This window comes from Nomascus leucogenys, chromosome 25 (assembly GCF_006542625.1).
Source record: "Nomascus leucogenys isolate Asia chromosome 25, Asia_NLE_v1, whole genome shotgun sequence".
NCBI lineage: Eukaryota > Metazoa > Chordata > Mammalia > Primates > Hylobatidae > Nomascus > Nomascus leucogenys.
The window spans coordinates 19,796,973-19,813,899 of NC_044405.1; the positions used below are offsets into that span (position 1 = coordinate 19,796,973).

The 16,927-nt window shown below is 44.1% G+C and overlaps 1 protein-coding gene and 1 long non-coding RNA gene across 2 annotated transcripts; one reads left to right on the top strand and one right to left on the bottom strand.

Annotated features, from left to right (window-relative positions):
* Positions 1-5,675: 5,675 nt before the first annotated feature.
* SMIM34A (small integral membrane protein 34A) lies at positions 5,676-6,691 on the bottom strand (the record flags this gene model as incomplete). The annotated part of the gene is made up of 1 exon (XM_030805992.1): positions 5,676-6,691. A coding segment is annotated over one exon (441 nt), but the record flags the coding sequence as incomplete, so codon positions are not given.
* A 257-nt stretch (positions 6,692-6,948) lies between these two features.
* LOC115833148 lies at positions 6,949-12,252 on the top strand. Its single transcript, XR_004028591.1, has 2 exons — positions 6,949-7,044; positions 8,943-12,252. It is a non-coding gene; the product is annotated as an uncharacterized LOC115833148 (long non-coding RNA).
* The last annotated feature ends 4,675 nt before the right edge of the window (positions 12,253-16,927 follow it).

A 16,927-nucleotide genomic window follows, 5' to 3' on the forward strand; every position in this document is an offset into this window, starting at 1 on the left:
TAATGATTTGGTGAAATCTGGTCCCTGCCTCAGTTTTACAGCCTCCCCATGACTCTGGTTACTTCCTGATGAGTTTAAACAAAACATAACTAGGTTACCCTAGGAAAGCATTTCTGTTCCTGACACCCCCCGTCTGCCTGCTGCTTCCACTCCACCTGTATGTGTCTGGGCACATCCCTGCGTCCCTTTGCTGGCTTCTAGCCCACTCACTTCAAGTGTTTAAACCATGAGTTTCATGAAATCATAGAAGATCAGGGCTTGAGGCAGTGGTGGGGAAATGATAGGAAAGACATTTCTGGATGCATTCTGCCATCCTGCAGATCCCTAAACCACCTCTGCCTCTCCATTCCCTCCCTCCAGAGAACAGCTTCTCCTTGTCTCCTATGGAATAGTTCCGCCCACATTCATGGGCCCTTCCTGTACCAAAACTGTACAGGTCTCATTTCCTTACCAAACACTTGGCAAACAAATGTACCATCCTTGCAAAAATTCTGTTGAATAAAATTTTCTCTCTTTGATCCATCCAAATGTTTTACAAAGTGATACAGAAGCCATGGAGAAACAAGCAGTTCTGCCTTATGGATCAAGAAGGTTTCACAGAGGGGGTGATATCTGAGCAACAGTGCTTTTTTGTTTGTTTGGTTGGTTTTGAGATGGAGTCTCGATCTGTCGCCCAGGCTGGAGTGAGGTGGCACAATCTCGGCTCACTGCAACCTCCGCCTCCCAGGTTCAAGTGATTCTCCTGTCTCAGCCTCCTGAGTAGTTGGGATTACAGGCGCCCGCCACCATACCCCGCTAATTTTTGTGTTTTTTAGTAGAGACGGGGTTTCACCACGTTGGCCAGGCTGGTCTCGAACTCCTGACCTCAAGTGATCTGCCCACCTCGGCCTCCCAAAGTGCTAGGATTACAGGCATGAGCCACAGTGCCCAGCCAACAGTACTTTTAATTGGCATTTTCTTCAAAGACTTTGATGTCCTATAGGAAGGGGCCCATGACTCAGCCTCAGCCAATCAGAGCACTCCATTCACTGGGTCACCTACACACCTGCTCTTCCCTGATCCACTGTAATGCCCTCACCCTGAGATCTGAAACTTGAGCAGAGGTACCAGGCGGCAGACATGGGAGCTGAGCTGTCTTTTGGGAGAATCCTAGCGAGAAGGTTCTCCAATTGGGGCGGCCAAGTAAGGGCCTCATGGCAGACTAACCCCTCTCCTTCCTGAGGCTGGAAGGAGCTGCTGTCCTTTTGATTCTGTGAGCTGCCTCAGTTGCCTTCCCCAAAATCACACACACACACACACATACACACACACATACACATACACACACACACACTTGCATGCGCTAGGTAGAGCTGTTTTCTATAATTGCCAACAGAAGACTAACTGTATTTGAAGAATGAGCTGGCATTCTTCTGCTCTGGTAGAAGTCAAGGCAATCAGTTATGAGAATCAGAGCCCACCTGTGACTCCAGAAAGAGGGGCATAAATACCAGGAATTTAGTCTCTAAAGTCTTTCTTTAAGTCCCTTTTTAAAAAATGTGATGAGTACATCACCCAGGAAAATCTAATTGTAATGCAACAGAGTCGATGCAAGTTTTATTTAGGAGATGGGTTACAATCACCTGGGGAAGCTCTAGTTACCTTGATTTGGTTTGGTACAAACCCTGGTACCATCAGCCACAGATCCCCAGAGGAAGTCATTCCTGGATGACTTCCTCATCGATTTTAAATAATTTCCATTTCAGAGGAAGGCCTTTATCTGACCTGATCCCCTAAATATCGGGAGAAACTTACATAGCGACAAAGACAGTAGGTGTCTGGAATGTTGAGAATCAGTGTGTTCTGTCACTGTCTCTATCAGGGCTGGTGGCACATGCAAATCTCTTTCCCACTCTCCGGCTGAACACTAACACCACGGTGCCCACACCTTCCTTATTACTCCATGTACATGGGGTTTGTCAAGACAGTGGTTCATGGCTCTGACCCTGAGCATGTCAGATTTCAGGGGCTTTATGCAAAATATCCATACCACTTGGGGTCATTTCCCATCAGTATTGCTCACAATGGAGCCTACAAACCCCTAGTTCCCATCCAACACATCTCCAAGGCAAACTCTCAGACCAGCTCCCAGAAAGGAGGTGAGTTTAGATCAGGCAGCAGAGAGGTGGCCTAGGAAGGCGTCCTTGGAGCTCATGCACCTGTGTCTGGGCGCCAACAAGAAGATGGTGGCTTTTGCTCTTTGGGAGATACCTTTGGAGCCAGTCTCTGACCGCATGTCTAACAGGACAGGCATCCTTGGGGTTTCCATGGCAGTCTACTGACAGTCAGGAGTGAGGATTAAATGGTACAGAGTCTCGCTGAGTGCTCTTTGAGAGGACAAGCAATGAGAAGTCCTACAAATGATCATTGAGCTGAAGTAAGAAGTGTACCGAATCTGTTTTTTCCCCTATAAATATAAAAGCCTATACATATAAAAATCTTGGTGAAAAAAAATGATCCCAGCCTCCCACACAGCACATCACACATCTTCTCTTTTCAAATTTGACTCCAAGGCCCACTTCCTTTGGGAAATCATTTATCCAATGGTATCATTTAGGATATTTTTGGTTGTGAGGAACAAAAGCCTAGCTCCAACAGACTTAATAAAAGGAACTCATTGCTTCACAAACTGAAAAACTCCAGTGGCAAATGAAGGCTCTGTACAGTTGGTACAGGCTGTGGTCTCTGTAATTTCCTGTTCTTCTCCCCGCTAGATGCTGGGTTTTTTTGCCTTCAAGTTGGCTTTCTTCATGGTGGCAAAATGGATCCAACAATTCTGTCAGAGGTTTTCGAACCAGAGCGACTCCATCTTGATTAAAGGCTGTGTAAAATGAGGATGAGACTTGCTGGACTGCATTCCAGGAGGGTAGGCATTCTTAGTCACAGGGTGAGACAGGAGGCCAGCAGGACTGATATCACAAGATACAGATCACAAAGACTCTGCTGATAAAACAGGATGCAATAAAGAAGCCAGCCAAAACCCACCAGAACCAAGATGGTGATTAATGTGACCCCTGGTCATCCTCACTGCTCATTATATGCTAATTGTAATGCATTACTGTGGTAAAAGACACTTCCGCTAACGCCATGACAGCTTACAAATGCCACGGCAATGTCCAGAAGTTACCCTACATGGTCTAAAAGGAGACCCTATATAGTCTAAAAGAACTGAGGGTTCTGAGAAATCCCTGACCCTTTCCTGGAAAATTTATGAATAATCCACCCCTTGTTTAGCATACAATTAAGAAATAACCATAGTGTACTCAGTCAAGCAGCCCCCTGCTGCTGCTCTGCCTATGGAGTAGCCATTCTTTTGTTCTTTACTTTCTTAGTAAACTTGCTTTCACTTTACTTTATGGACTTGCCCTGAATTCTTTCTTGTGCAAGATTCAAGAACCCTTCCTTGGGGTCTGGATCAGGATCCCATTCCTGTAACAATTCCAGGCTCAGATCTGCTTTTAACACCATCCAGAGCAAGAGAAAGCTTTTTTGTTCCAGAATTCCCCATTAAAGTTCTCCGGTCACTCTTATTGGGTTGTTTCGCTTAGGGTCAGGTGTCCATCCTGGTCCCAAGCAATGAGGCCAGGAGATGGGATGCAACAACAGGATCAATCTAGGCCTCTTATTCCCACTTTTTAAAACAATTATTATTATTATTTTTAAAAAATTATATTTCAGTCAGCTTTCTCATTTGAAACTTATTCCAATTCTTGAACTGGGGGTAGTTTCAGCTTCCCTGGAGCTGTATGGGTCCTCAAATGAAAATTCGGGGCAGCTGGATTAGAGAAGGGGGAAATGCACGCTGCAGGGGCAACCAACAAGGGGAGATTGTGCCAGTTCACTCTTCCTATCCTCAGATTCACCTAAGTTCTGACGATTCAGCCCCATTTGGATGCATTCTGTACTCCTATGACTGTGGATTACATTTTTGTCTACCTTTGTGTCTTCTGTCTTGTCCTGCCCTGTAAGCATCTCAAACATATGCATAAAGCCTATATAAACTATATAAATAAACTAACACTTCTGTTTTCAACCTGTAGGATGATGACAATGATGATGACAACAATCATGATGGTAATGATGTGGAAAATGTGAAAAGAGAAACAAATACTTGGAAATATATCTCACCCTCTATAAACAAAGCTCAGGGTTTAATTCTGACCTTTATGAGTTCATGGGGTGAACTGCAGACCACTGTCTGTGGACAGGAAAAAGATATTTCATCTCTAGCCCCAGGGACATCTCCAAAAGCTGAGCTAGATGAACTTTATATAAATTGGTACAAAATATAATTTTCTCTTTGCCTGCTGAAAGCCACTTGTAGAAATTCTGTTAATCACAATCTCCCTAAGTTAATCAGTCATCTAGACAAGATCTTATCTCTTTTTTAGACAAAGAAAAGTATATAAGTAACAGGTATTTGTAAACCACTTGAGTGAAGCATATGATATCTAATGTAAGGAAATCTAGAAGTGTCCACAGGGAAAATCTCATGGATTCAATTGATAGCACAGGTCATCAACTGACATGCAGACGGAATTCTCTTGTGGAACAAGACAATACAGCCATTGCTTAGAGACTAATTGTCAATGAATTAGTCATTTCCTGTTTCAGAATAGGATCATCACCACCACCATTAATGCCAACATCAACCACCACCACCTACACCACCACCATTAACATCATAACCACCACCAATAACATCACCAACACCAACGCCGCCATCAACGTAAACCATCACCACCACCAAAACCATCAGCATCACCTAGAACCACCATCACCACTTACTACAACAAGGCTTATATTTACATACTTATTTTACTTTTCAAAATACATTCACATGCATGGTTTCATTAGATCTCATCTACTTGGTAAGGTTGGCAGATCTGACATCATTAGCCTCATTTTATCTGTATGGAGACTAAGTTCTAGAGAAGCGAAGTGATGTGTGAAAGGACACCAGAGTGACTGATAATCAAACCCAGACTAGAGTTTGGTTCTTCTGACTCCACAATTAATGCTTTTTTTCTTTAAAAAAAAATTTTTTTTTTGAGACAGGGTCTCACTCTGTCACCCAAGCTTGAGTGCAGTGGCATGATCACAGCTTACTGCAGCCTCGACTTCCCAAGCTCAAGCAATCCTCCCACCTCAGCCTCTCAAGTACCTGGGACCACAGGCACGTGCCTGGCTAATGTGTTTTAAACATTTTTTGGCCGGGCGCAGTGGCTCATGCCTGTAATCCCAGCACTTTGGGAGGCCAAGGCAGGCAGATCACAAGGTCAGGAGATCGAGACCAGACTGTCCAAAATGGTGAAACCTCATCTCTACTAAAAATACAAAAAAATTAGCCAGGCATGGTGGCACATGCCTGTAGTCCCAGCTACTCAGGAGGCTGAGGTAAGAGAACTGTTTGAATCCAGGAGGCAGAGGTTGCAGTGAGCTGAGATTGTGCCATTGCACTCCAGCCTGGGCAACAAGAGCAAACTCCGTCTGAAAACAAAACAAAACAAAACAAAACATTTTTTTTTTTTTTTGTAGAAACAGGGTCTCCCTAGGTTGCCCAGGCTGGACTCAGTCTTCTGGGCTCAAGTGATCCTGCTGCCTCAGGGTCTCTAAATGCTGGGATTCAGGCATGAGCCACCACACCCAGCTCCAGTGCTTTTTTTGACGTACCTAATTCTTTCAATGAAAATGAAGAATTTCCAACTTCTGATATTAACAACTTTGGTCCTATATTCAAGCCAGAGTCTTTGAAATAAAATAGCCTTTTAAAACCATCTGTCTCCAAACCCTAGATGTCTCAGGTGAGCAACTAGCTGCTCAGTTTATGTGACTCTCCAGAAGTTGAATTTTAACTCAGGACCGACTCCAAGTTCACTCTTCTTTCCATGACAAGGGGTCACCTCCTTGTATGCCCCCAGGAGTCTCCCGGATTCCTCCGAGAACAGTGGACAGTGCTCCTCCCCAGAGCACAGGCTTTGCCAGTGAAGATTGAATTTGGCTAGAAACCGCTGCCCCGCTCTCTCTTCTCGAAGCACCTGGAAGCCTGAGGAGGAACTGGGTTGCTGGCTCTGGTCACAAACTAGCAGCCAGAAGCACCCCTTGTCAGCGATGCACCCCCAGTCCCCCTCAAGGGCTCCAAGTAAACCCAAAGCTGCTCCCCTCCAAGAAGTCTGGGGCCACCCTGGGGAAGGCCTCCTGGCCTTGACTCTCAGGGGGTCTCTGGGGTTGCGGTTTGGGGCCCGCTGCTCCCGCCCTTTGCCCCCACGTGGGCCTGGCAGGGCTGCAGCACAGCTCTGTTGCTGATAGTCAGTGTGGAGCACTTGGCGACCTTGCCCTGGAGCCCTTTCATTTTGAGTTCAGAAGTCAGATTTGAGTAATAAACATCTTCTAAGGACTTGTCATTCTTTCTGAGGATGTTGCTGGCCAGCCGGAAAACGAAAATCACCGCGTAGATGCCGATGATGGTGAGGATATACCAGGCAGCGCTAGTTCCGTCTGGCACCTTCAGAGCCCTGGTGGAGTTGGTGTCATTCCTCCCCTCTGTGTGGTCACCCAGCAGGAGCCCCAGGAGGGTGCTGGCCTGGGTCTGGTTGGAGGCTTCATGGGGAGTCCACTTGGCCCCTGAGAAACAGAGAGGTCCGGATGAGATTCAGTGTCCTAGGCTGAGGGCTGCCTGGCCACACCAAGGAGAATGAAGCCCTCATATCTGTGAAAACGTGGTGCTGCTCAAAGAGGCCTTCTCTGAGGCATGAGCAGGAGTGTAACAACAGGTATCTCAATATATTTTTAAAAATCAAAAGAGTCCAAAATACTATTTTGTTGTTGTTGTTCTTGTTTTGTTTTCTGTTTTGTTTGTTTGTTTGTTTCTAGAGAGACAGTTTCTCTCTGTCACCCAGGCTGGAATGCAGTGCCATGATCATAACTTACTACAGCCTCAAACTCTTGGGCTCAATCGATCCTCCTGCCTCAGCCTCACAAATAGACATGCAGCACCATGCTGGGGTAATTTTTTTCTTTTTTTTCTCTCTCTCTTGTTTTTTTTTTGTTGTTGAGATGGGGTCTTGCTATGTTGACTAGGCTGGTTTTGAATTCCTGGTCCCAACAGCACCTCTCACCTTAGCCTCCCAAGCACTGGGATTACAGGCAGGAGCCACTGTGCCCCGAAAAACACTAAGTTCTTGAATAAGAGACACGACATCATAAAGATGTCAGTTATCCCTCAGATAATTTATACAAGAAACATAATTGCAATAAAAACAGCAATAGGATTTCTTTGTGAAATCAATAAACTATTCATTTAGAAAAATCAACTGTTGGCTGGGTGTGGTGTCTCAAGCCTGTAATCCCAGCACTTTGGGAGGCTAAGGTGGGAAGACTGCTTGAGCCCAGGAGGTTGAGACCAGCCTGGCCAACATGACAAGACCCTGTCTCTACAAGAAATAAAAAAATTAACCAGGTGTAGTGTGCAAGCCTGTGGTCCTAACTACTCAGGAGGCTGAGGCTGGAGGATCACTTGAGCCCAGGAGGTTGAGGCTGCAGTGAGCTGTGTTCACACCACTACATTCCAGCATGGGACCCTATTTAAAAAAAACAAAAAACAGGAAACAAAAAAAGAAAGAAAGTAAAAGAAAAAGAAAAATCAACTGTCAAGACTAATTAGAAAAAAAATCTGAATAAAAAGAATGATTAATGAATTAGCCTAGCGACAAATTTTAAATCAGCCAGCCATAAAAACGAATTTACCTTTTTTTCAATGAATGAAAGCTTTATATGCACACAGCCCAGCTGGGACTTGCTGGGCTTTGCAGAGTGTGTGGGTTGGGGGTTCTTCAGAACCAGGTGCAACTCTCCCTATAAAACTACAACAGTGTGGGCACGATGGCTCACACCTGTAATCCCAGCACTTTGGGAGGCTGAGGCAGGTGGATCACCTGAGGTCAGGAGTTCGAGACCAGCCCTGCCAAAATGGTGAAACCCTGTCTTTACTAAAAATACACAAATTAACCAGGCGTGGTGGCACACGCCTGTAGTTCCAGCTACTAGGGAGGCTGAGGGAAGAGAATTGCTTGAGTCCAGGAGGTAGAGGTTGCAGTGAGCCAAGATCAGGCCACTGCACTCCAGCCTGGGCGACAGAGCAAGACTCTGTCTTAAAAAATAAAAAAATAAAAAATAAAACTACAAAAGCTAAAATAGTGTGATGCTGAAAACAGAGAAGCAGACCAATGAAACAGAGTAAAAACAGCATCAATAGTTAGGAATTAGAATTTGATAGCTAGCTAATAAAGGAGCATTTCTGATCGGTAGGAAAAGATGAATTATTCAATATGTAGCTTGGGGGAAATAGCATTAGATCCACATCTCTCCACCATATGACCAGATAAATCGGTCCAGATTAAAAAAAAAAAAAAACAGCCCAGATAAATAAAATATTTTAACATAAAAAGTGAAATAATTTATAGTACTAGAGTACAGCATGGCAGATTTTTTCTTTATCATCTCAGAGTGGAATATTCTTTTAAGCATAACAAAAATTCAGAAGAAACAAAGAAGAAATAGAAATCAAATTCAACTACATAAAAAAAAATTAAGCTATTTCATACCATAAAACCAAGAGGCAGATGACAAAGTGCAATTTATATCACTGATTTTCTCAATGGCCTTCAGTTCTGTAAGAAAAAGTTTAAAACTGCAGTAGAAAAATGTGCAAAAGATATGGACAAATAGTTCATAGGGAAAAAATGAATATTCAACATAAGAAGAGCTTCTCAATAGCACTCATATAAGGAAAATGCGAATTAAGATAATAACTAGATAGCATTTTGTTACCTATTGGATTTGCAAATTCATGATGTTTCAGAATAAACTAACAAAAAAATGGCTTTTTTTGTTCTTTTGTCCAGCTTAGGAGAAAAGTGTCTAAATTGGGAGCAAAGGTGGCAACGACGTGGACTTGACTCCAAAAAAATTTTTTTTAAAGACAAGAAACAAGTGCCTCTGCATTTCAGGGGGTCAGGATTGGCATTTTTAAAATGTCAACAAATAAATGTTCATAACCACACTTGACATTTTTTCCAAGGAGAATTTTAATTGTATAATTGCTGGTAAATTCATGCAACCAACATGGAGGGCACACGGACGAGATCTATGAGCATTACAAATGCACTTACCTTTGACCCAGCAATTCTATCTCTAGGAATCTATCCTAAAGATGCTCCAGAACATCTAGAAACAATATACGCTGAAGGTTAGTCATTGCAGTCCTGCTTGTGATGATGAATGCTTGGGAGCAGCCTGAATAGCACTAACTGAGGAACGGTGAAATACATTTTGGAACCTCCACGCAGTGGAGTACTATGCAGTCATAAAAAGCAATAAGGAGTTTTTTATGGTACTGAATGTTAATAAGTGAAAAAATAAGCTAATGGTCATATGCTCTGCAATGCCACTTGTAAAAAAGGGGGAAGTTATATGTTATTTGCTTGTAGTTTTTGTATGTATAGAACATCTCTGGAAGAATGAATAAGAAATTAGTATCTGCAATTGCCTCTGAGGAAGAAACCTGGGGGAAGAAGATATATTTTTCACTGTATGCCCTTTTATACACTTAGTACTGTGTATACTTATTTTTGAAAAGAAAGAGTGTACAAGTTGGTACTTTTCTGGTCTCCCTGGTGAAGTGCCCCTGGGTAAAGACGTTGTGTGCCCTTGTAAGACCAGAAGATTAAGATCTCAATTGCTGTTTAATTCAAAACTGTTTTCTCTGCTTGGAGAGCTGGTGGAGAAAATGAAACAATGAAAACCAAAGATGCAGAGTGCAATCCTGTGAGACGCTTCCCAGTGCGGCCTTACTGGCTCAAGCCCCCATTCCTTGCTCTATGTGAACACAGATGTATTTAAAAACACATCATAGGATCAATCTCGTAGCCTGCTGGGTAGAAAAAAGGTGCTCCAAAATGCTTCCCATTTGATAGTTGTTTGTTTGTTGCTAATTCATTTTGCTAACGCCAAGACTCAGAGAGGCCAGTGTTTTTTATTATAGTTAGTTGCCAGAATGAGTAAATGAGCTTATTACTTTTAGATGAAGAAAGAAACTATTTAAAAATTACTTTTCAAACTACATGTGACAAAGCCCAGGACAAATGAACAGATTTAATTACATAAAATTAGTCATTCGCAAGAAACAACACCACAAGCATAAATTTACACCATTGTTTGGTGGAATAGTTTGAGACATTAAAGTAAGGAAAGTGAAAAATTCCCGTAATTATTACAACAAACAAACAGCAAATCAACCCAACAAGAACACAATATCCTTATATTAGGGCAAGAGAACTTATTGAAACTCAGAACACATGTATAAACTCATAGAACTTTCTAGAAATTGTCATAGAATGATGCAATATATTCAAATACAAATAAAATATCCCCAACTACAAACTACACACAGAACATTAAATTATTGAAAAAGCAGTCCATTTTCTACATGAAAGAAACTCACTATATTAATTACTGCAATACATTACATTTTACCTTTCTTACAAAGGTAAAAGTAAGTTAGGCTGTATCTTAATGGATAAACATATCCTGTAGAAGAGAGAAACTTTTTCCTCTGTGCCATTTTGTACTTGTAATTTAATGACGTGAAATATGTAAGTAAATCTCAAACTGCCCATCCTTGCATTGTAGCTGAGTACTCACATTCCATGGGGTGGTCTTGTCCTTGACTCTTGGAGGGGCAAGTTCAAGCGGCTACCATGCACAGAAGGGGAAGATGATGAAAGGAGAACTCCGTCTCCTAGGGAAGGATCAGTCCTACTGCGGTTGAGCTGCACTGAGTTTCCAGAGTGGGGAGTAATGTGATCTTCCAACAATCTTAGGGCAGCACCAAACAGAAACTTAGTAAGTGGATGACTTTGCTTTCATGCAGTTAATCGGAGGATCCGATATGCTGTGTCTTCTGTTGCATCAGAACAGAAAGCACTTCCCAGCTTTGACTTGTTAAGAAGTTCTAAATAAAAACAATTTTTTAAAACGTGCTGGTATTAAGGAATCTCCAGCTCTCCCAGGTCCCATCATGAACTGAGGTGGCCAGAAGCTCTTCTTGAGGCTGGCTCTCAGCTTAGAGCTTGGATGGCTATTGAATTCCCCTGTGTTCGGCACCTGTTGCAGGCGTGGTAGATGGCCAGGTGTGCAGAGATCTGTCATCATAGGGCCAGGAAACTCCATGGTCAAGAGTCACCAGCTTCCTCTGGACAGTCTCCCAGATGAGGAAACCCAGACAGGAAGGAAGTGACACCCCCAGGGTGACACACCTGAGGGGCCTCGGGCTTTCCCTGAGGGGTCAGTGGGCATTGGGCTCCTGTGCCGGGTGGTGAGAAATGGCTCTTCTCTTTCCCAGAGTCACAGACCCCATTGGAGTTGAGGTAGGCTTAATTGGAAAGTGCTAGAGTAAGTGTCTGGGGGTAAAGTTTCCCCAGGAGCAGGGAAGGACAAGTTGGAAGACTGGCAAGTTCAATCATCCAACCATTGTTTCCAGCTCCATTTCTTCCTAATCCTCACTCTAGGACTCTAACCTGCCACGTTTGTGATGGTTGCTGGTTTTTAAAATACAATTTGATGAAATTTCCATCAATGGGGTACTGGGTAAGTAAGTTATAAAATAAGCCATATGATCCAGCAATTCTACTCCTGGGTATCTTCCCAGGAGTAATAAAAGCATAAGTTCACGCAAAAACTTGAACACACATGTTCAAAGCAGCATTATCTGTAATAGCAAAAAATGGAAACAACCCAAATATCTATCAACTGACGAATGAATACATAAAATGTGGTTTATCCATACAATGGAATGTTATTCAACAATAAACAGGAATGAAGTACTGATATATGCTATAACACGGATGAAACTTGCAAACATTGTGCTAAATAAAAGAAGTCAGTCACAAAGGACTACATATTGTAGGATTTCATTTATATGAAATGCCAAGAATAGGCAAATCTACAAAGATAGAAAGTAGATTGACTAGCGGGAGGGATTGGGGGTGATAACTAAGGGTATATAGCATTTTTGGAGGGGTAATAAAACTATTCTAAAATTGTGGTGCTGGCTGTACACAATCTGTGAATATACAAAAAAATTGAATGTATACTTTAAATGGATGAATTTTATGGTATATGAATTATATTTCAATAAAACTGTTAAAAATTATACAAGCTGGGCACAGTGGCTCATGCCTGTTATCCGAGCACTTTGGGAGGCCGAGGCGGGTGGATCACCTGAGGTCGAGAGTTTGAGATCAGCCTGACCAACATGGAGAAACCCTGTCTCTACTAAAAATACAAAAAATTAGCTGGGCATAGTGGAGCATGCCTGTAATCCCAGCTACTCGGGAGGCTGAGGCAGGAGAATTGCTTGAACCCAGTAGGCGGAGGTTGCGGTGAGCAGAGGTTGTGCCATTGCACTCCAGCCTGGGCAACAAGAGCGAAACTCCATCTCAAAAAAAAAAAATTATAATATACATATACAATGGAGTATTACACAGCTGTGAAAAAGAATGAGGAAGCTATTTATGTACTGATGTATAAAGCTCTCTAAGGTGTGTTGTTAAATGCAAAAGGTAAAGAAGAGAGCATGTTACCACGTATCAAAAATTGAGAGAAGCATATATATATCTGATTTTGCCACTGTAAGCATTTAAAACACCAGTGGACTGTCCAAGAAATTAAGAAGAGGAATTACCTATTGGAAGAGAGAACCAGGTAGATATATGGCAGGTGTGGGAGGGAGAGCCCTCACTAAATATTTTTATGCTTTAAATATTTTTAACCATATGTGTATTACCTATTCAATAATAAATGCACCCATTTGTTAGATATCTTTGTTGAAGATTCATTTGGCTCCTGCTGTCTCTTGCTATGGGATGGACCATGGCATCCCCCCTCTGCCACACAGACAAGGGGTTTGGACACTGACAGTGGGAGGTGGGAGGGGATAGCACCTGACCCGTGTTAATAAGGGGCTGGTGGCAGTGATGAGGGCTGGGAGTCAGGGCTCTGGCCCCAGCCACGTCCTTGCTGCATGACCCTGGGCCAGCCCCCTCATCTTTGTGAGCCTCAGTTTCCTCATCTGCGTGGTGAAGGTGGTGAAGGATGAGCAGGATCTTATGTCCTTGGTCCTGAGAAGGCAGGAGGGAAGCCTGGGGCTCTGTGTGGGAAGAGCCACTCTCTGGGGAGGTATCTGAACAGATGAGGCAGAGCACACTGGGCAGCCAATGTGCCAGAGATGGAGGCTTTGGAGAGTGTGTCATTTGTGAAGTCAACAGATTTAACATTCAGCTCAGGAGGATGTTGGCATGAGATGTGGGGAATCATAAGTTACAAAATAATCATGAGACAGAAGGAAAGATGGCCTTTTGTTGAGCAGCCATTCTGCTCCACGGAAAGTCCTGTCTAGTCCGTGTGTCGAAGGGGCACTGATGTTAGGGAATAGATCTGTGTCAAGTGCTTCCCACACCTCCCAGAATCCTGCGAGGCAGGAGAATTATCCCCATTTAAAGAGAGGACAGTCAGGCTCAGGGAAGTGACTGGCCCAATGTCCCATAGCTCATAGGTGCCAGAGGTGGGTCATCCACACCAAAGTCATTCTTCCATACCCTGAATGTCAGCTTCACGCCGGACCCAGGATCCTGTGTGGTGAACTGTCTCGATCACTTCCCTAAAGGTTAAATCATAAACTCTCACTGCCAAGGCATATCCACGACCTTAAACTCTCCCTGTTGGGCAAAACCAATTCTGATGTTAAAAGGCAGGATAGTGGATACTTTTCAGGGGAGGGTCAATGACGAGGGCATGAGGGGAACTCTGGGTGCCGGTCATATTCTGTTTTACAGGTTTGTTCAATTTGAGACACTTCATAGAGCTGTAGCCTTGTGCACAGGCACTTTTTTGTATGCGTCGTCTGCTTCAGTGTAAACCTCTTCCTGTTGTCTTTTTTTGTTGTTGTTGTTGTTTGTTTGTTTGTTTTTTCTCTCTTCTTGTCTTGCTCTGTCACCCAGGCTGGAGTGCAGTGGTGTGATCTCGGCTCACTGCAGCCCCCGACTCCCAGGTTCAAGCGATTCTTCTGCTCAGCCTCCTGGGTAGCTGGGATTACAGAGGCGTGCCACCACACCCGGCTTCCCTGTTGTTTCTTTAATGTAGAAAGCCCTGATAGATGGTGGGAAAACAAAGTTTAAGGTATTCATGGAAAAATGCAAATACTATTTTTAAAGGATTCTATATCTGGCCACATGGTGCCATCTCACAAAGAGTGTCCCTGTCCCTTGGGGGAGAGTGGTCAGGATCACGGTCAGTGTGGGGCCCTGCAGCTGCCTGCTTCCCTATGCCGTGTGGATGACGCCCGCCTCCGGTCATTCCCCTGTGCTTACATAACAGTGAAATGGAACAACCTGTATCAGCACGAGGGCCAAGAATTTTCTTCTGACTTGTGGATACCTCCTTCCTTAGGCCTCTGATTCAGTCTAGACAAATATTGTCCTGAACGCAACCAAGCAAAGCCACTCGCCTGGTAAATATTTGTATGAGCTACAGTTCTGGGAGAATGAATTCCAGTATCCTGCAATCCCCTTGACATCGAAGACCCAACTCTCCCAGAGGGCAATGGCTTTTTTTGTCCACTGAGAAGCCAGTCAGCTTCAAAGAAAGGTGTCTAAATTGGGAGCAAAGGTGGCAATGATGTGGACTTGACTCCAAAAGAAATTAATAAAAAAAAAGAAGTGACTTTGCATTTCAGGGGGTCAGTATTGGCATTTTTAAAATGTCAACAAATAAATGTTCATATCCACACTTGACATTCTTTCCAAGGAGAATTTTCTAGAGGAGGCAGACCTCATCGGTCAGCTCCGATGCCCTGCAGTGCAAAAAGACATTAAAAATGACGGTGAAGGACCCCTGAGGAGAACAACTGAGTCTCTTCCTTGCCCTGCGTCTCCAGATAAAGGATGCCCTGCATCCCTTCCTGGCTAAGAGCACAGACTCCAGAGGCTTTTCCCTCTGCTGGAGGTCAAAGAGGCATCGCATATGTTTAAAATCTTTAATTTATATGTCACCTTTGTCCTTCCTTTTAACTTCATTTTTCTCTTATCCAGCATTTAGGGACTCATCTCTAGGGAGGTTCAAAGGAAAGCTCATGGCCTTTAGAACTGGAAGAACCATGTTCCAGTCGGGACTTGATCATTTACTAATTGTGGGATTGCAGCCAAGTCACTTCGTCCCTCCGCTGTAAAAAAAAAAAAAAAAAAAAAGGAATAACATATGATGACATTTGTGGAATGACTCTCCAAGCCCAAGAGGGCAAATATTGTCACAACTCATTTCTTCTCTCAGTTAATTACTTGCATCCTCGGCTGCCTGGCTGGCAGGACAACCTATATTCACCTCCCTCTTAAAGCCTCCCAGGTTGGCCAGGACTCCAAGTGGCTTTGTCCAGAATGAGTAGGGTGGTTGGCCTGGCGTCCTCAGCCAATCAGAGAGGACTAGCATCTGAGCACTCCTCGGTGCTGTTGCTTCTAGCTGCCACATGGGGCTGCTGTTGAACACCGGCCTGGTGCAGTTGGCCAGATGATGCTTCAGGGTCTTCTGAGACTTCAAGAATGTGCCCACAGGGAAGGCATTAGCTCTAAACCCTTGCCTCTACTAGTTTACGTCACAGAACAGACAGACAGACAAGACTGTTTTGCTCCCTCTGCTCTCTCCTTTTCCTAGCTTCAGTCCTGGGGAGCTCAGAAGCTACAGTTCATTTTTTGTTTTTTTTCTTGAGGGAGTCTTGCTCTGTTGCCCAATCTGGAGTTCGGTGGTGTGATCTTCACTCACTACAACCTCCATCTCCCAGGTTCAAGTGATTCTCTTGCCTCAGTCTCCTGAGTAGCTGGGACTAAAGGTGCCTGCCACCATGCCCAACTAATTTTTGCATTTTTAGTAGAGCTAGGGGTTTCACCATGTTGGCCAGACTGGTCTCGAACTCCTGACCTCAGGTGATCCGCCCACCTCAGCCTCCCAAAGTTCTGGGATTACAGGTGTAAGCCAATCCACCTGGCCAGAAGCCACAGTTTACAAATCTGGGGGGTTTGGGGCATGGGAGCAGAAACAGAAGAGTCCCAATGAAAGGAAGATACCAGCTGAGCTGCCCACTCTCCCAGCTGCAGTTCTCCTGCCCATAGCAGGCCCCAGCTGGGACAGGGAGGAGCCCTAACCTTAAATCAAATTCAGAATTTTGTTTATGACATAAGACTGCACATCTTAATTACTGAATTAAGACTATATTTTCCAATCTATCATGACTATAGGTGCAGGGCAAGATCAAATTCCAGTGTATGTAGGGCCCGCAGAAGAGATTTAAAGAAACAGTGGGGGCAGAAATAAAGCTGTGTGGTTATCAGATCCCACGAGTCTTGTCTATAAGGATGATGGTTACAGTCGGGATGCTCCGGAGTGCAGAGCCCCATCTCAAGCAGAGTTAGCAACAAGGGAGAGTTTACTGGTTCATGTGAGGAAGAGAGAGGAAGGGGAGGGCTAGCCAAGGGGCTGGATGCAGGAAGGAGGATCCCCAGGGTTCTCTGTCCCCCTCCTGTCTTCCATCTCTGCCTCTCTCTGCAGGTTGGCCTAATTTCCCCCGACTGCAGAGAAGCACACAAGCTGTGGCACTTGGTGCTCAGACTCACACCTCAACAGTTCCACCAGTAGATGGCAGAGAGGTACTTTCCTGCCTGTTCAGCCAGGAAAATCCCAGGGCACAGCTCTGACTAGCCTAAGTCAGGAACCTGCTGTGGGCAATCACTGTAGCATTAAGATGGGGGCCAGCGATGGAGCCGGTCTGCAGCACATGTTCAGC